The 19,345-nt window shown below is 41.2% G+C and overlaps 1 protein-coding gene and 1 long non-coding RNA gene across 20 annotated transcripts in view; one reads left to right on the forward strand and one right to left on the reverse strand.

Moving 5' to 3' along the window:
• The window catches only part of LRRFIP1 (LRR binding FLII interacting protein 1), a 104,942-nt gene that overhangs the window by 54,872 nt on the left and 30,725 nt on the right, over positions 1-19,345 (forward strand). For 7 of the 19 annotated variants that reach the window (XM_079976398.1, XM_079976384.1, XM_079976395.1 and 4 more), the window contains 4 exons: positions 277-333; positions 2,889-2,969; positions 9,061-9,126; positions 13,775-13,852. The exons of 6 other annotated variants lie outside the window; for them this stretch is intronic. In XM_079976398.1, coding sequence (XP_079832524.1) covers positions 277-333; positions 2,889-2,969; positions 9,061-9,126; positions 13,775-13,852 — 282 coding nt within the window. The remainder of the gene's footprint in view (positions 1-276; positions 334-2,888; positions 2,970-9,060; positions 9,127-13,774; positions 13,853-19,345) is intronic. 6 more of the 19 variants (XM_079976397.1, XM_079976399.1, XM_079976400.1 and 3 more) reach the window with 6 other exon arrangements.
• The window catches only part of LOC307220187, a 130,675-nt gene that overhangs the window by 14,453 nt on the left and 96,877 nt on the right, over positions 1-19,345 (reverse strand). The gene's annotated exons all lie outside the window — the stretch shown is intronic.

Genomic DNA, 19,345 nt, shown 5'->3' on the forward strand with positions numbered 1-19,345 from the left:
TTGATATTATATTGCCTTTGTTAAAATAGATGCATAACTAAAAATTATCCGATTTACAGGAATTATGAGAAGCTGTTGTTGTTTTTAGCATCTTCCTGTGAGGTATGACTCTGAATTTCTGGTAGCCTAGGCTGGATCTGTCTTCCTTCTCAAGTTTGGTTTAGTGTTCTTATAGACAAATTCTATCATGCTACTTCTAAATGAATTTCATATGCCTGTTCTAGTTCTTTACTCCCCTTTCTCTCTGTCTCTCCCTCCCCTTCCCTCTTACGACAGACAAATGGTTACGAAGAAGATATGTATGGTTCATCCCAGAGTAGAAAATCTAGTAGGGTTAGTAGATTTTTTAATTCTTACATTTTGTTTGTTATGAAAGCAATAATTAGGCAGGCTTCTTAATGTACCATCCTTATTCTTTGGTGATAACTTGTACTAAGAATATGCAAAAACAACGAAGTCTTGTTAGCTTGTAAGATACAACAGATGTATGGTGGCAAAAGCTTCCATTTGTCAAACCCCACTTTGTCAGTTGCATGAAGCAGTCAACCAAGTTGGGTAGGTCTATATACCCCGAGGACAAAAAAGAATGAAAAAGTAAGATCAAACAAAGCAAAAAAATAGCTATGGGGGAATCATAATACTTCGAAGAGCGCAAATGAATTCAGAATCCAGCCAAACAAATGTAAGATGTGATTAATAGTAAGTAATAAATCTTTGATGCTGGTTCAAAGAGGAGACAATTATAAATCTGTTTTACACACAACCAACAATATTTAAGTAAGCACTGAAATTGTTAATGTGATGACTCTGACTGTAAGAAGGTGTATACTTCAGCTGGAATGCGCAGTGTAGTTGGGCTGGTTTTGTAGAAGCAAAACAAGCTTTGACAATCTTGCGTCACTCATTGTTGGCCTGGTACCATGCAATATTGCATAAAAATTATTCTAGCTTAGGAGGAGCAATTCTACAGTGTGGAAGAAAAGTACCATACAGAGAAGTCACACGTGAAGACTGGATGGTTCCCCGCCCCCCCGCCCCCCCCCCGTCCTTCATGAGAGCCTTCTTGCCAACACAGTATATTAAAAATACTTTAAGTTAGCCACTCATTGGGTGGAGTATAAATAATAAATTATTATTATTATTATTATTATTATTATTATTATTATTATTATTATTACTACTACTACTGCTACTGCTACTGCTACTACTACTTATGGGCGAGAAACCTGTTGGCATCAAGTGATCAGGTACACGCTCCTGGGGGAAAAGATAACATTTGTTTCATCTTTAAAGTTGAAATAAACGATGGTGGAATGTTTAATACTGTTCTCTGCCATAAAATCATCAAGCCTTTTAAGATGTGTGATGGATCACATCCAGTTTTGTCAACTAGCCCTACCAGAGTTACTGTAATATGATGTGGAAGAAGACTGTTTATTGAAGCTTCTCTAACTAGGCCAAGTATACGTATACATGATACAGATAATAATAGTTGTAGCAATAACTTAGAATTGCTGTATTTGATTCAAATATGGAATAATAATATAACCAAGAATCAGAAAAGGGAAACCAAGTTGCTATGTGAATCACAGAATCAGAGAGTTGGAAGGGGCCCTAAGGGCCTTCTAGTTCAAGCCCCTGCAATGCAGGAATCTCAAAATGAAATAGACCTAATTTGGGGGAAAGTTTAGTTTAAATAAATGAATTTGTACCCTTTCCACTCTCGGAAGATTGTTCTGAAGGAATGCATAGGAAATAGTATTTCAGGAAGTTAGTTCTGAACAATGACCCCTTAATTGACTTACACCTCTTGCACCAACCTTCCCCAACCTGGAGGTCTCCCCCTCCTGTCATCCTTGACCGTTGGTTATGTTGACTGGGGCTGGTGGAAGCTTTAGTCCAAAACATCTGAAGGGCCCCAGTTTGGGGAAGACTGCCTTATGTCAAGCAAGTACAAACTTTGCATATCAATGAATCCACCACTGGGTGTGAGCAGGGTATCCTTTCTATAAAACATAAAGGGTTAATACCATTGTTTCTATGGAATGATTGGAGAAACAAGAATGCTTTATAGTGAATATATTCTATCTTTGGAGGTTTACCAATTAATTCAGTGTTTATTCTGACAACTGAACCTTTTGAGATCCATTCTGCCATTGGCATATTGCTTCCCAAAATAAAACTAAGAAAAGGTGGATGTGTACTCTTCAAACAAGGCTGGGATGACTTTTCTTCTCTCAGCTGCAATGGGTGTGTCGCTCATCCTAATTTTCTGGTTTGTCCTACCTACTTAAAGGAGTGTTCAGGTAGTGGAGGCAAGCCTCTTTTCTTACCAGTCTAGTTCTGTTTCATAGCTAGAAAGATAGGAACGACTCAATGCCTGGATAAGGCAAGACTATTTTTTAGAGGAAAGTTGGTGAGTACCCATAATGCCTATATTACTGAACTCATGGTTGCATGGTTTTTGTCTAAATAGAAATAACTTGATAATAAGCAATAGTTTATATATCGTCCTGCATTCTTTATGTTTCAGAATTGCATCTTGAAATGAACTAGATGCTCAAAGAGCTCAAAGAGAGAAGATAATAAAGTAAATTATAGGTGTTCCCTGTACTGAAAACTAGAGTAGATAAAAACTTTTGTTATTCTTTTACATGGAACAGCATTTAAAACACAGGCATCTTTCTTTTCTGAAATAGACACCGCCTTATCCAACAGAATGATAGTTATTTACTCCACAAGAATATTGTTTTGGGCAACATGGTATTCGAAATGCTTTCTGATCCCACAGTCTGGGTACAGCAGATAGTATATTCACTGAGGACTCTGATTTGGAATAAATGACATCTTCTTCATTCTTGTTTTTAAAACTTTTTATATTTATTCAGGCTTCCTGCTACTCTGACCTTAGTCTACCTTGCAGTGGTTTTCCTTCCAAATCCCAACCTTCTTCCCAAAATGGAAACCGGGTCTGTCAGTTTTCCTCCCTGCCATTTTTGTTGAACATTTGAGTTACCCCTGGGCAGTATAACCTCAGCCTGTTAATTTAAGAGGCTATAATAAATGAGTGATTCCATATACTTTTGTTTACCTCCAATATTCTCAAGGTTAGTTTTACTGTATTATTATTATATTGATACCCTGCCCATCTGGCTGGGTTTCCCTAGTCATTCTGGGTGGCTTACAGCATATCTAAAACATAATAAAATACGGTAAATCAAGCATTAAAAAGCTCCCGATACAGGACTGCCTTCAGATGTCTTCTAAAAGTTGTGTAATTCTTTATCTCATTGACATCTGACAAGAGGGCATTTCACAGGGGAGGGTGCCACTACCAAGAAGGCCCTCTGCCGTCTTGGTTTTCCTTTTAAATCTTTATTTCCACTTCTGCTTGAAAAAGGTAAAATATAATGCTAGTTTCCAGACAGCATACGACTCTGTCCTACCTCTGTCCTGAATCATTTATTCATTTTTAATCATTTAGTCATCCTTTTGATCTCATCATATTTGCCTTAGCAATTCTGAAAGCCACTGAGGGAAGTAAGAGATAAATGTTTTAATTGTACCTGCATTTTATCAGCAAAAAATTGATTGTACAGTGTATAGAATAGATTTAAAAATTCCTGCAATACCTCCCCCCCCCAAAAAAAAGAAATCACTGATTTAAAAGCCTTACAGCCTTCACTGGGGTTGAATTTGCCTAATTTGCATGCAGAAACTAACATGTATTTTTCCTGGTCAGAGTTCTGGTTTTTTCCTTCCTGCATGTAGTGTGTGAGAGTGTGTGTCCCCCCGCCCCTACAATTTTGTATGTTCTATGAGATACTTCTACATGTTTGCCTTCTATGAAAATGTCTCCTCCAATTTTCTAATTAAGCTACTTTTGCATGGTGGTTTATAGCTAGTTTTATCAATCTACTTTCTTAATAGTTCAGTGTTTTTTTTTGTGTGTTGTTTCCCCCCCAGAAATATAGATTTGCATTACTTACAAATGTTCCATTATTTTTTAAAGCTGCGTCCCAATAAGTTGATGTGTTTACCTCTTATGTTTGTTGTCAAGGTAGCTTCCTTTGCCATTACAGTATTGTAGCTGAGACGGAAGCCGGAGTATCGTAGCTGTTTTTGTCTCTTGTACCTAGATGTTTTAATTCATGCTCTGTGATTAATGTCTGCATCCCAATTATTGTGTTGTGCTTTTGCAATAGTATCCTCCCTTCCTGTATGTAATATGCATAAGGTTGCTCACCTTGCCATCTAACTCTTACTTGGCTTTGACTTTTTGACCATTGAAGCAGAAATGGCAACCTCTGCCATATTCTGATTTACCTTGCACTACAGCATATATATTGTAGTAACTGATAGCAGCACAAGGAATTCCACAGTGAACAAGCAGTAGATTTCCCTTCTCCCTTCATTTTCTAAGTGCGTTAAAAACAGATTGTGTTCCTTGTCGTTCTCAGCCCTCCTTGTTGTACAGTGAAGCCAGAAGCTACAGGGTTGGTTCTTGCTCTCCCTTTGTGTAGAATCTGTTTCATATGTCACATATGTTGACCATGTTCTGTTACATCTTAGAAACATCTTCTTGTTGCAGTTCATGTCACTTGTGCTGTGCATTGAGCATGTGATCTCTATGAATGGAATGCACATTTGCCTTTGGTGTGTCTGTCAGCTCTGTTCTGCTCATCTTCCCTTTCCCTCCCACTAGAATCCTGCGGTTGCTGCTTGTGAAACTGCTAACAATACTTCTGTCTGCTAATTGTGCCTGTTTTCCAGCTGCTGGGTGGTACATTACAATGTAATGTTAAAAAAGAAAAAAGAGACAACATCATAGCTTTTGCATTTAAAGAAAAAAAGGCTAAAATTGTTGGGATGTCCCAACAAAATAACAGTGGGGGGTGGGGGTGGGAGGGGGGTCATTTCATAGGCAAGCTGTAAAACCTTGAAGCACACCCCAGATTAGACCCTCTTCCTCCTGCTATATTTGTGCCTTCCATGCAGTGTCTCTGTGGCAGTTCAAATCATGTTTGACTGTAATGTTTTATGACCAGACCTTTTTTTGCAGTACTGCACTCAGTGGAATGTTAAATCCTAATGATAAGGAATCATGATGAGAGATTGGTGAGGAAAAAGTGGAAATAGTTTGGAGAATATTTAAAGAGGTACAACAGCCAGGAAAAAAATATCCAAGTAGGGATAGATACATGAGCAGCAGTAAATAACACTTAGGATAGAATCAAAAGGATATGAAGTGTAACAAGGACCAAGCTGAAAGCCATAGAGGGATGGATAGGGAAGTCTGGAGAAATGAGATGAAGAGAATTGATGCATGTATGTATTAAATATATGTATTAAATTTTGGAAAATGTATGTATTAAATTTTGGAAAATGCATTGGGGGAAAATCCCCTAGTTCCTAACCAGGGGTGCCATGGGGGAGGACAGTGGGCTGAGGGCTTCCCCAAAAAAATTTCAAGGAGGGTGCGGATCCCCCTCAATATTCCACATAGTATGTTAGCTTCTACTTCCACCACCTCTCCGCAAAAATGGTACTTCCCTGCCACTTCTGCTGTTCCTTTGTGCTACAATTTAAACTAGGGTTGCCATACGTCCGGAAATCCCAGATATGTCCTCTTTGGTGGGCCAACGTGCCCATCCAAGGAGATTTTTACATTTTAAAGGAAATTTCCAGGGTTTTCTGGGTTTTTAAAATATATTTAGTTGGCTTTTTGGCTTGGGTGGTGCAGGCTCGGAGTCAGGTGCAGGTTTGGGTGTGGGTGGCTCAGGTGCTGGCAGCTCAGGTTTGGGCACGGGCTGCTCTGTATGCCGCGGCTGCTGCCAGCCCGAGCTGGGGAAAGAGGCACACAGTTGCGACGACAGCCCTGTGTGCCCATGTGCCTCTTTCCCCAGCTTGGACTGGCAACAGCTGGGGATGCCCTTTTTTCCCTCTTCAAGCAATGGCAGCCCTAATTTAAACACAACTTAATTGTCAAACATATTCACGTATACAGTGGTACCTCAGGTTACATACGCTTCAGGTTAAGAACAGTTTCAGGTTAAGAACGGACCTCCGAAACGAATTAAGTACTTAACCCAAGGTACCACTGTAATGGGAAAGTTTTTAAGAGAGTTACATAAGAGTGTAATATTTGGAATTTAAAGTGCCATCTACCACACAGTAATCTTCTGTGTGTTCATATTAACTATGAAGGTTGTGGCCAGAAGCATATTTTATTTTATTTATTTATTTATCTATCTATCTATCTATCTATCTATCTATCTATCTATCTATCTATTTTATTTGAACATGCACAAACAACATTTTAATTTTCCTTGCTAAAGCTTAAGATAGGTTTTTATGTTGTCACTTTTATAGCTAATTTGAATGGGCAGACTTGATTATTTCCATAATGTATGAATGGGTGCAGACCAGATTTGTAGCAGCCCTCATCAAGCAGCTTCTGCCATCACTTATTTTCTCCTAGAAAAGTGCAGCCTTTTCTCTGGTGCAGGAAGGAGGGGGCCATGAACAAAAGCCCAGAAACTGGCTTCTCAGATCATGAGCAAGAATTCATTTAAAACAAATATGGGGAAACATCTGTAATTCAGTTTTGAACCTAGTATTTCTGAGCAATTAAATACTAGTCATTTCAATGGCTTTATCCCCTTGCATATCCTGATACTTCCAAATGCCTCAAGACAACTCCTGTTGCATTTATGCATCATAAAAGGGCACCAGTTCAGCATAATACCAAGGAATCTTGGCAATAAATCAGCAAACAGTGAAGGAATGATGACAGCAGAGAGCTTAGCTCACTCTTTGAGTGTGGTATGTAAATTTACCCTAAAGGCAAATCAAATACTAAAATTATGTAACCAAGCAGTCAAATTTAGCAAAATATACTACAAACAGGCTGAAATATTCAGGCTATTTTAATAATTAAATGAAGTTGCTCTATTTAAATTACAAGTCACAAAAGAGAAATAATACTTAACTAGTACTATAAGATCTAATTGATTAGGTTAAGTGACTAACTCCTCTTATTTACTAACAATACCTGCAACTCATGGAGCAGAAGATTGTGGCAGGTGTCATTTTGGGGTCACACACACACACACACACACACACACACACACACGACTCTTCTCAGGTAATGCCTGCTAGGACTCTCACACACTTTTTTTTTTAAAGGCAGCATTCTTCGTTTGCTTCAGAACTATTGTTTTTATCCATATGGAATTGGCTGCCCTGTAACAACTCACTACTTTCAATACTGCCATGTCCAAAGTAGTTTAGGTCTTCTGCCCATTTGTGAAATAGAGCAGTAGTGGAAAAACTGTAGGCTGAAAATAGGATAATGGTTCTGAAAGCTGGCATTGAAATAAAACGGCTGGTATCTATAAACTTTACAGATCTATGAGGCTTCTACAAAGTTTAATGTTTAAGCACTGGGGTGTGTGTGTTTCAGCTGGAGCACATTTCTGGCACCTCTCAGGTGTGCACCATTGTGGGTCGGTACCCCCCGCCCGCCTGCTGCTTGCCTTTACATACTTCTGAGAAGCCCAAATGAACATTTCAAGTCAAGACAGAAACTGGCCAGCATATGCAAGTCTACACTTTATAAAAGACTATGACTCCACCTCGCTCCTAGCTGCTCCTAGCCATGCTATGAGCTGGGGCCAATTTGTATTTCCTTTTCTTCAATATGTCTCCCATGGAGTGGCGGTGGGCTTTAAGCTTTCCAAGCAGGTCTCTGCCATTGCCTGCATGCACACCCGTTTGCACATGGGCCCTTCCAAGCTGGTCTAGTGGATGCCTAAATCTAAGAGACTGAGGGCACATTTCTTTGACCTGCACCAGAACCAGATGTGATCCTTGAACCAGCTAGGGAAACAGCTTGCCTTAGTTTTTAGCACCTCCCGGGGCAGTGAATGCAGCTGTTGCCAAACCAGCATCTGCCCCAAGTTACCCAGCAACTTACTGTGACAACTTCATGGTGAGTTCCGGCACTTATTTTTCTTTGGGGGGGAAGCACTGTGTTTAAGGTTAATTCAGCAGCCATAATGTTTCTAGTAACTTGCTCCTGATGTTATTAAATAAGTTTGATAGGCACAGAAACTGATCACTGGGTACCCTGCAAGGAAAGCCGAACTCTCTAAGTTGTAGTGCATTGTTGCTGCTCGTAGTACTGTGTTCATTCATTCATTCCTGCATTATGCTTACCTGTCACTGTTTTTTTTTTTTTATGGATGGAGTTTGTAATTTCCACACTCTTAATTTATTCTCACCACAATTGGGAGCGGAGAAGGCAGTTACTTGAAGGAGGAGAGAGAGAGAGTGCGTTTATGTGTATCCTTAAGTCTTTCGGTACAGAAGCCTATTTAAACATGTTGCTGCCCACACAAAGCCCTTAGGCTTTGAATCAGTAAAAATAAATAATCAACACTGACAATGATCCTGTTTTGAATATATGAGTTGAAAGGAGCCAGTCTGCAAATATTGCGGTAAGGCAACCTCAATAGGCCTAGCTACCACTCAGCTTAGGCTCCTCAGTTCAGGTTGCATTCAAGACCATCTTCCTGCTTCCATCCCCTCATGGTACCTTTATTTGCTCTTCATGCTGCCTCCAACCTGACCTCTTCTGCCTTCTATTCAGTTTTATGCAGGAATCTACCAGTGAGCCAAGCAATCTTTGTTTCTTTCCCTCTGAAACTGTTTCAAACTTGAAATTGTGTAAAAGGATTTCCATTCATTTAGGAATTGTTGTTCAATACCTACAGGGTACTGAGTTTAGAAGAGACGCAGCTGGAGCACAAGGTGCCCAGCAACATTCCTGATGTGAAGAGTGGGATCCCTCACTTTAATTCTGCATGCGTTCCGACTAGTTTGCAGGGGGTTTTCAGCATCCTTCCCTTGCATGCGGCTTGCACTGCACTGTAGGAGATACTGACATTTATTTTGTTTCTTCCTTTCCATTTCCTTGTCTCTTTTATTTTGCACCTTGCTGTATTTTGAACCTCCCAAATCTACCAATACTGTTCTGACTCTGTTTTTTAATTGTAGGCATCTCTGTATGATGAGAACTTTAACAGTGGGAATCGTCGGTATAGTGCCTCTAGTTCACGTCCTGTAAGATGGTTTCCACATTTTTGTGCTGGCCTCGTTTGTTTTGTACTAAAACATATTCTGTTGTAGTAGCTTGTGTAGCACTGGTTGCCTGCAATGTTTTCTAAAAAGACCACTTTCTGTAACTACCTGAAATAATAGGTACTTCCTGTTTAGATCTAAATGCTGTTCCTTGTGTGTCAAATGGTGCTCATAAGATACAATGAGCCCTTTCAGATATAACAGGCCTGGTTCAGTAAGCTGAGAATGAGTGTTTGACCCACATACTTCTCTCTTACCCCATACCTGACTTCCACACTTTGATAAGCATTAACAAATGCCATTGCAGTGTACAACAATAAAATTAAGACAGATAAACAGTTTTCCAAAAGACATTTGATGCTTCCCAAGTCTTTGTCTTTTAAAACTAGAGTCCCCCCCCCTTTTTTTTGTTCATAACAGAGAACTCTGGTTTAAACAAAACAGGACTAAAATGTTGAAACAGGCACACAAAGGAGATGAGTAGAGGAAGGAGGACTTGACCCTGGTGATAATTTCTGTCAAGGATCCTTTTGTCTAAAGCAGTGGTTCTCAAACTTTTTTCTCTGGGCCACACTTTCAGAATAAAAAATGGCTTGTGCCACACCATTTATTATTATTATTAATAGGAAACACATTGGAAAACAAAAAGAAACAACTCCTAGTGGTTCTTGATTTATAACCTAGAACACAACAACTTTATAATATGATTATGGGACACCCAGAAAGCATCAAACAAGGCAGCTACCGTATTGGCCCGAATTTAAGCCACACTTCTTTTCCAAATTCCAACCGTAAAAAGTTAAAGTGCAGCTTAAATTCACAACCTTACCAAAATGCGCTTTTGCGCACCAACCATTTCTGTTTTTAGGACAGGGTGGGGGCAGGGGGTAAGATGGGCTCTCCTCTCAATCTTCCTTCCACACCCCCGCAGGTTCTTTTTGGACGTGAGTTTCCACAATCCCGGATCCCTGCCTCCCTCTGTCTCCTTAGGGGCAGAGCAGGAGCCCAAAAGCCTGGCCAGGAATTCAAGAGGGAGGCTCCCAGCTTTTGGAAGCAGAATCATGACTCTGCCCCATCTCTTTCCATGGAGGTGCACGGAGGTGCGCCCTTCCTTCCCCTCCCTGCCTTCGATGACTCGTCCCCTTCATGAGGTGAGGTGGGATGAACCCGGATCTCAGCCACTCCCCCCCCCACGAGAGATTTGGGGGACCACCCCTCCTCAGCCTCCCCTCCTCTCTCCCTTTTCCCTTGGATCACATTTCTCTTTGGCTGCCCCACTGAGCCTTGGTTGTTGAATGTTTCAGAAGCTGAATGGGCTTCCAAAATGCATTAAGACTGACAACTGAGGTCCCACTGTATTGATTTTTTTATTTGCATTTACAGTGCTACGAACAGGTGTTTCACCCACTTGTGGGTCCTCTCTAGTACCCATAGGATTTTCTTCTACATTCGCCATTTACGGGTGTGAGTGCCTGTGGAATTTTAAGGCTTCTATTCTGGTATTGTACTTTTTCCTTTTCCCCCTTGAATTTTAAAGATGCGGCTTATTTGCAGGTGCCACTTATATTTGGGCCAATACGGTACATAAGAACACAAATCATTCCCAAAGTATATTGATAGTCCTTAAATCAGTGGGATTACCTAGGGGAGTGCTTAGAGTCAAGTGGGTGGCAGGGAAGCACTGGAGGTGCAAATGAGTATCAGATTTTGAAAAGCTGGCATCAGATCACATTCAACAGTTTTGTAGAATTAATTGAACTAAATGGTTTTAACTGAATTTTGATGGGTTGCCATATTTTGAAGAGCAAAAAAGAGGACACATTTGATGACTTCTACTTTTAACTGGATCGCTATGACAACTCTACCCATGAAAAAGAGGATGTTTCCTGGGAAAAGAGGACATATTGCTCTTTAAAATATGACAACCATAATTGAAGTGTGCAATTAATTGCTACTGTTTTGAATGCTGTTGTGTCATAACTTTCCTTGTGGATTATGCAAACCACTATTCTGAATAATACTTTTTATACGGTCAGCTAGAGGGCACTGGGGTTGAGTTTATGGAACCAAGGGGGCAGTGCCCAAAACTGTTTGGCACCACTGCTCCAAACTATGGTTTGCAGCAAGGCTGTTAAACCTGTTTATTTATACAGAGGAAAAATAAGTCAGAGTGGTATCAGTCGGCAGTGTTCAACAGTGTTCAGTTCCCCTTGGTATTCAGTTAGAAGAGTGCAGGAGAATGTACTGCAGCCTGCAGGTTGTGTGAAAGTTGGCTGAACTGCTTTAGACACTCCTTGCTCCCCTCATATGTGGGGCTTTAATCATTGCTTCCTGTTTTACTCCATCTAGAGTGAATGAAGTTACGTTGCTGTTATTCCTAAACTAGAAACTGTGGCTTGAGCAAGTGCTCCAAACTAGAACTGCAAGCCAGGATCAAATTGTAGTTTGCAATATTGGTTTGAGGAACTCGCTTAAACCACAGTTCGCCAGCATGGATATAACAAACTTTGGTTTAATGGAAGTAGGAATAGATAACAATTGTGTGATTTGGAGAATCACAGGAATACAGGCAATGTGAACTATTTTATTTAAATCTGAATTGCAGTTTATCATCTTTAAATAAAAACAATGTTTTAAATGTAGATCAAGGCCAGAGGTGGGATTCAGCTAACAAGCCCAGTCAGTGGAAACCCTGCACAAGGAATTCCATGTGTGCAGCTGGGCTTTCTTCCTTCCTCCTTCCTCCCCTTGAAATTGGCTCTCTGTGGGCTCAGGAAAACAGTGGGAGAAGAAGGGATCATTCCATAGGCAAGATGCGAAACCTTGAATCACACCCCAGATGAGAGCCTCTTCCTCCTACTATACTTCCCTTCTATGCAGTGTCTCTGGAAGTACAAATCATTTTTTATTGTAATGCTTAAATGACCAGACGTATTTTGCAGTACTACACTTGGTGGAATGTTAAATCCTATTTTTCTCACGCTTTCTACTAATGATTAGCAGAAGATGTGGATTTTCCCTTGCTAATTTTCACTTACCAGTTTGGTTTTTGTTTTTTAAAAAATACTAATTAAAAATGAAATACTGTTGAAATTATCTCTCTCATGTTCTGAGTTAATTTTCTCATGATATGCATAACTGTGGAATATTGTTCAATGAATGTCAGTATGGTCAACCAGCTTCTAGCTGAACGATATTGGACTTGCACCAATCAATGCTTAGGCAGTTTCTGATTGGATTATCATTGATTATCACTGGATCATATTAAATGCTTCTTAAAGATGAGCAAGGTTCTGGATTGGTTTCATCAATATATCTTCTCTCTGTGTGTCTCATTCTGTGAGATGAAATTCATAGTGGATTTTAGAAGGTGAGGGATATTTCACATTAAATGTCCTCTTAAATTACACAAGATACATAGGGAATGTAATGTGTGTGCAGTGCATTAATGTTTTTGGCAACTGATCTTACGGCAAGTGATATTATGATCCCACAAAGTACCCCACTTTTAAAGTAACCTTGATTACCAATCTCTACTTAATGGAAAAATAGTGTTTTTATGGGAATATTATTTTAAAACTCCCATTTTTCAGTATAGTTTAATCAGCCACTAGAATAAATCCAGTCAGTGCTGCTAATGCTTATGCACTGGGTTCAGACTTGAAGTGAATCTGCAAAGACCCTCATTCTTATTCTCCAGCTCATAAATTATAATTGTTTTGGGGGTAGATTTACACAGTTCTGTTCTGCTGCCCACGTTGTGGATACCACATCAGTTGCACTGGTATTCATTATTGTGAATTCAGCCTACCCTACCTCACAAGGTTGCTGAGAGGATAAAGTAGGAGAACACGTATATTTTCCGGAGTTCTTGCAAGCAAGGGCAGGATAAAAATGTTAACAAATAAATATACCCCAGGTAACATTTCATTGACAACGTTAGCACAGATTCTGACTCCCCAGATGCCGGTTAGTAAATTATTTTTGAAAGTAGTTTCAGGAGCAGTTTGTAATAAGCTATGGGGAGGGAGACTGTTTAGGTTGAGAAATCCCACTGGGCACATAGAAAGCCTTGAGTTTATGTGAAATAACTCTTGAATTTTGGAGCTAGTGGCAAAAGTGTTGATAAATTTCACACTCTAATTTGTATCATTATTGTCCACCTGAGAGGTAACAAGAGCATAATTTGGTTATTTGAAGCAATTTAATGTGAGTACGCAATCTTAAAGGTAGTTTCTGAAGTTCCTGCTTCTCTAGGTAAAATATGCAAAATGTTCCAACAATTATTGGACTAAACTGGAATCTAATCTTAACTCTGGTGTGAGTGCACCAACTGTCACATATCTGCAAACTTACCTGCCGCTAGACTACACGGGCGATGACTCATAGATTTTGGCTGGTAGTATGTAATTCTACAGAAATATTTTGCTTCAGTTTTTTTAAGTGAATCTGTTTTACGTTGGTTTATTAACTTCCTTCATGGGGACATCTACTCTGCCTTTCTGTAGCCATATGCTATCCTGCTCTTAACTTATGAGAAATGCTAGCAAATCTGTCTGATTTCCACTATCCTAATGCTTCTTTTTTCTCATCTCTGTTTGACGCAATCTTTTGGGGTATTTGTGGGCAGCCTTCGGAGTACAGTTGCTACCTCGGCTCAGGATCTCGAGCTTCTTCTAGAGCTAGTTCTGCTCGTGCAAGTCCCGTGGTGAGCATGCTTTTCTGCTTCCTCTTTACCTGATTGAATTGCTTTATTTCTGTCTCCCAAGGCTATTTCTACTGAAGCAAGAACACTGCAATATATGGGCAATTAATGAGTTCTGATTCATTTACTGTTGAAAAGCGACTGGCCATCTTTTGAACTAGTATAATAACCACCAGGTCATTTGTACTGTAACTGGGGCTCTTATTTCTAATTTCTTCTCCAAATCTTATTAGATGTTATGAAAATTCTGCTAAGATAGGTGTTTGCTGTTGTTGGCTGCCCTGTGCTTGTAACTCAGGTTGAAGATGTTTCCTTGGTTTTCTGGTTATAAGTAGCTGCTTTTCACTTTAAGCAAAAGAACACCACAATGTAGGGAAGGACTGGTTTTCAGGTTGCTTAAGACAATGGAGCCACAGTTATGCTTTTGTATATTTTAAAATATACCTAGGTTCCTCTTCTTTCCCCCTTTTTTCTCCCCAACCTAATACTGCATGCAACACTAGTGTCTCACAACAAATGAAACTGATCTTTATAAAACATCTGAAAAGGATCTAGGTTCAGCATTGCTTAAACTTAATTAGGTAAAGGTAAAGGGACTCCTGACTGACGCAGGTGGCGCTGTGGGTTAAAGCCTCAGCGCCTAGGGCTTGCCGATCGAAAGGTCAGCGGTTCGAATCCCTGCGGCGGGGTGCGCTCCCGCTGCTCGGTCCCAGCGCCTGCCAACCTAGCAGTTCGAAAGCACCTCCGGGTGCAAGTAGATAAATAGGGACCGCTTACCAGCGGGAAGGTAAACGGCGTTTCCGTGTGCGGCTCTGGCTCTGGCTCTGGCTCTGGCTCTGGCCAGAGCAGCGATGTCACGCTGGCCACGTGACCCGGAAGTGTCTCCGGACAGCGCTGGCCCCTGGCCTCTTAAGTGAGATGGGCGCACAACCCCAGAGTCTGTCAAGACTGGCCCGTACGGGCAGGGGTACCTTTACCTTTACCTTTAAAGGGACTCCTGACTGTTAGGTCCAATTACAGACGACTCTGGGGTTGCGGTGCTCATCTCACTTTATTGGCTGAGGGAGCCGGCGTACAGCTTCCGGGTCATGTGGCCAGCATGACTAAGCTGCTTCTGGCGAACCAGAGCAGCGCACGGAAACACTGTTTACCTTCCCGCTGGAGCAGTACCTATTCATCTACTTGCACTTTGACGTGCTTTCGAACTGCTAGGTTGGCAGGAGCAGGGACCAAGCAACGGGAGCTCACCCCTTCATGGGGATTCGAACCACCGACCTTCTGATCGGCAAGCCCTAGGCTCTGTGGTTTAGACCACAGCCCTATCTTGTAGACTTCAGTTGTCTCAAAAAATATTTTCCATATTCTAATATTATCAACAACAAGCAAATTAATGATTAAAGATACGTTAATGAGCCTTAGGGATGCGGGTGGCACTGTGCGTGCCAGTGTTGAGTCTTGTCTGGTACATCAAGTCCATCAGACACTTTAGCCAAAGCCATAGACTGTCCTTTGGTACAGTTTCATTTGAAACTATTCTGAGTGTCTTACATGTCACTTGATAAAATACTTCACAGTCCAAGCTTACATATCATAAAACAATGAAAGTTAAAATATACCTAGACTATTAAAATAGCAACAGTGTAGTAGTAAAGGCTTTTTAAAATCACAACTACATATTTTGTTATAAATTGAATATAATGCTGTCTTTATTTTTTGTGTCTGTAATGATGCTGGAATGTGTCTTGAAAACATTTTGCAATTTGCAATTAATGTTTTCTGAAAGATCCTGAAATACTGGAATTGTAAAGATTGTCTCAGAGCTGTACCTTACAGAATCAAGCAGATCCAGATGTTTTAAAAACGAAGCTGCTGCTCCATCCTGGCCTTATATATAACCTTCAGACAGTGTAGTCACTGTTTTAGCAGTAAAAGTGATCAATACCCAGTGGCACTCTATACTAGGGCTGGGCAATGTCTGGTTTTCAGCATTGTGACATATCAGCAGCTAAACATGGTGATATACCGATTTATCACAATGTCTGAAATCAGAACAATGAAGAGGCAAAGCTACCTAGACAGAGGGACATGGAGAGGAGCATGAAAGGCTGATGTTCTTCCCAGAATGGTACTGCCACTATGGTGAAAACAGTATCTGTTCATTTATACCCACTGTAAACTGTTTAGAAAAAGAAACAAATAAATAATTAAAAGTTAAAATTCCAAAAAACTTTTTTTTTTAAATCCCCACTATTTTTCTCCCAAGAAGCTCAAGCTGATATACACGGTCCTTTCCCCAATTTTATCATCACAACAACCCTGTAAGGAAGGTGAAGCTGAGAGGAGTTCAAAGTGATGCATGCCATTGCCCCCCTTTTATCCTCACAGCAACCTTGAGATGTAGGTTAGGCTGAGAGTGTCCAGGTCTCTTCTGATCTCTGCTGTTATTTCCCCATTGCATTGCACTCTAAATAATAATGATGATGATGATCATTATAAAAGCTTAAGCGGCTCAGATTCTCCTTGCATAGTTATGCAAGTAGTTCATGTTTATTCTTTGAAGTTTATGATACCCCTGCTATTCTTACTAATTGTACTCTTAAAGGTTAATATAAAACGTCACCTTGCAGTGTAGCAAAGTGGATCATATTCTTTACTACAATGAAATCTAATTTAAAACGAACATTTCCTTTTACCGTATTTGTCACTTTTATATCTCCTTTCCTCCAAGGAGCTCAAGGTGTGCTCCCCATTTTATCCTAACAACCCTGCATGGGCTGGGTGAGAGACAGTGACTGGCCTGCGCTCAGCAGGGGAGCTCCATGGCTGGGGGGGGGGGGCGGGGTGTTGATTCCTGGACCTAGTCCAGCACTCTAATCATCATACTGGCTTTTACTCATAAATAACTTCCATTGAGCTCAGTGAGATGTCTTTCAAAGTAACTGCACAGGATAGCAGCCTGATTTGACTTAAATGTACCATATAATTCTACTGTTGAGCTGAATTAAATTACAAAGAGCTCCATCTGCTGGAAAGTGCTGTGTAAAACAGCTTCTCAAAAGTAGTATTTGGGTTTTGGGGGGCTCTGGAAAGAAAGAAAGAAAGAAAGAAAGAAAGAAAGAAAGAAAGAAAGAATAGGAAGCCCATGAGGCAAAGGCAAGGAAGAGCAGAGATTGCCGTTTGTCTTCTTGCAATGCTGAAAATCACACCAAATGTTATTTGGCTGGGAAAAGCATCGACAGCATAGCAATACAGTAATGGAACAAGAAGCCTTCTCACAAGCAGTCAGTTTACTCCATTTCAGTTTTATATGTTCAAGAAAATAACATTTCTGAAAGAAAATTTCATTTCTACGTCAATTTATTTATTAAGAGTGGTATTCAGCTAAGTTCTCCTCAGAGTAGACTCACTGAAATTATTGAGGCTAAGTTAGTCATGTCCATTAACTTCAGCAGGTGTGCTCTGAATAGGACTAGCAGCAAATACCATCCTAAATTTGCATGCTAACACTCTCAGGTCAGTTCATATATTCTGGTGGTGATAATAGGTTGGATGCAGTTATGTTTTGAAAAGACCAAAGGATATCAGTGGGACTTGTTAGTCATGATAGCTAACTTAAATCCTGTTATTTCAATTAGTCTAATCCAAGTAGCTTTGAATATGCTTTTATGGAAGACGACAGATATTCAAGTGTCTGAGTCACAAGCTGCCCAGTAATTTAAAGGTTATCACCAACACTTTGAAGTGTGGCCAGAAGTGGAGAGTCAGCCAGTGCTGCCGTTTGAGACCTGGAGCCATGTGCTTTATTCAACTAGTCCCAATTAGCAGCTGGCACCTATACTGTCAAGTACAGTACAGTTTCTAATGACTCATCAGAGTGAGCCCCAGGTACAGGGGTGCCAACCTGAATAAAATATTGAGGGGGCCCAGGTAAACCCTGCCCCCCCCATAATCAGTCACATGATGCGGTGCACACATACCATTTTAATAGCAATGCCCATCAACTTTGCAGGCATCCAGTCCCCTCAAATATTCATTGGAGGTGGCGAAGACCCCTCAGCCCCTAGGAGTTGGCTCCTATGCCCAGGTGTAACACATTGTGTTAGTCCCATCAAACAGCAAACAAAACAACTAACAAATAAGCTGAACATCACAATTACAGTAAAAGTCATATAACATGGTTAACAAATCAATACAACATTTAGACTCTATAAAACAAAATTATCAAAATAGCAAGTAACTAAAGTAAGATAAGTACTGTTAAGTTCACAACACACACCCATGATTCAAAATCTTTTGGTCTGTTCAGTTCATTAAAATACACACAAAAGACTCATCATGCCTGTTGTTAAGCCAGCTCAACCAGGTGCTGAGCCAGCTTGGGGTCCTCAGGCCATGGTGGTGTCATGGACTGGCTGGATGCAGAGGTGTGGGGGGGGGACCCCCAGGGGAAGAAAACTCAGAGCCAGGGGAGTGGTGGTGGACGATGAGGAGTGGCCAAAGGGAAAAGAAGGAGCAGACCGAGAGGAGGATGTGTCAGAAGCAAAAGAGGCAACAGGGTTTCATGAACAGGAAGAGGCTGTGGCAGAGAGCAGTCCAGCATCAGAGGCAGAATCAGAGGCTGGAGAGGAGGTTGGCCAAGAGGCTGCTGAAGAATCCAGGGAGTCTTCCCCTCCTGCTGTGACCAGCTCCTCTCCGCCCTGGCCTTGTAGAATATGCAGAGAAGTGAACAGAGCAGAGATTGGTTGCACAGGCACAGTTTGCAGCTGCTTGGGAAAGACCCCGGAGGGGAGGGGCCAGGGGGCAGGCAGGGGCCTTCAGTCTTTCCAGCTGCCTCATTGGAGCAAGACCTATCGGGAAGAGCTGCTGGGATCACTAGGCCTGTACTGTTTTGGTTTCTTTGAATAAAGAACTAACTTCAGTGACACCCATGTTTTTGTTGCTGACCTATGCCTGACCCAACTCCGGCTCCTGACAGGTGGAGGTGATGGAGCTCTTGGGCCTACCACCAGCGATAAAATGAATGTTTACTCCAGGTAGTCTTCCAAGGCACAATTGATAAGGAGTCCGCCCACATCACTCTCAATAGTCAGACGGTCCATTCCCATGCGAGGAATTTGGAGGCAAACCTGTTCCTCTAGAGTAGCAAGTCGCAGTGGCCCTCTGTGTTGAGGTTGACCAGGAGGTCCAGCAGTGCCTCCATGCTCAGGACATTCTTGATGCACTGAGGTCTGTCCACCAGCAGCTGCTCCAGCTTCTTAAGTCACACCTTGGCTGACATGGGGGCAGCAGCAGTGGCAGCCGCTTCCACATTGTTTGCAGAAGGAACAATGACTTGCTTAGGAATTCCTTCAGTTATGTCCACAAACCTGCTACACACATGTTGGCTGGATTTGGTGGGTTTGCAATGCCACACTGGCAACACAGGATATTCCCTGGCTGATGGTTGCAGGCTCTTTCATGTATTTCACTTCTGACTTCATGTGTGTCTCCCAAGAG

Source organism: Podarcis cretensis (assembly GCF_951804945.1).
Source record: "Podarcis cretensis genome assembly, chromosome: 1".
NCBI classification, from domain to species: domain Eukaryota; kingdom Metazoa; phylum Chordata; class Lepidosauria; order Squamata; family Lacertidae; genus Podarcis; species Podarcis cretensis.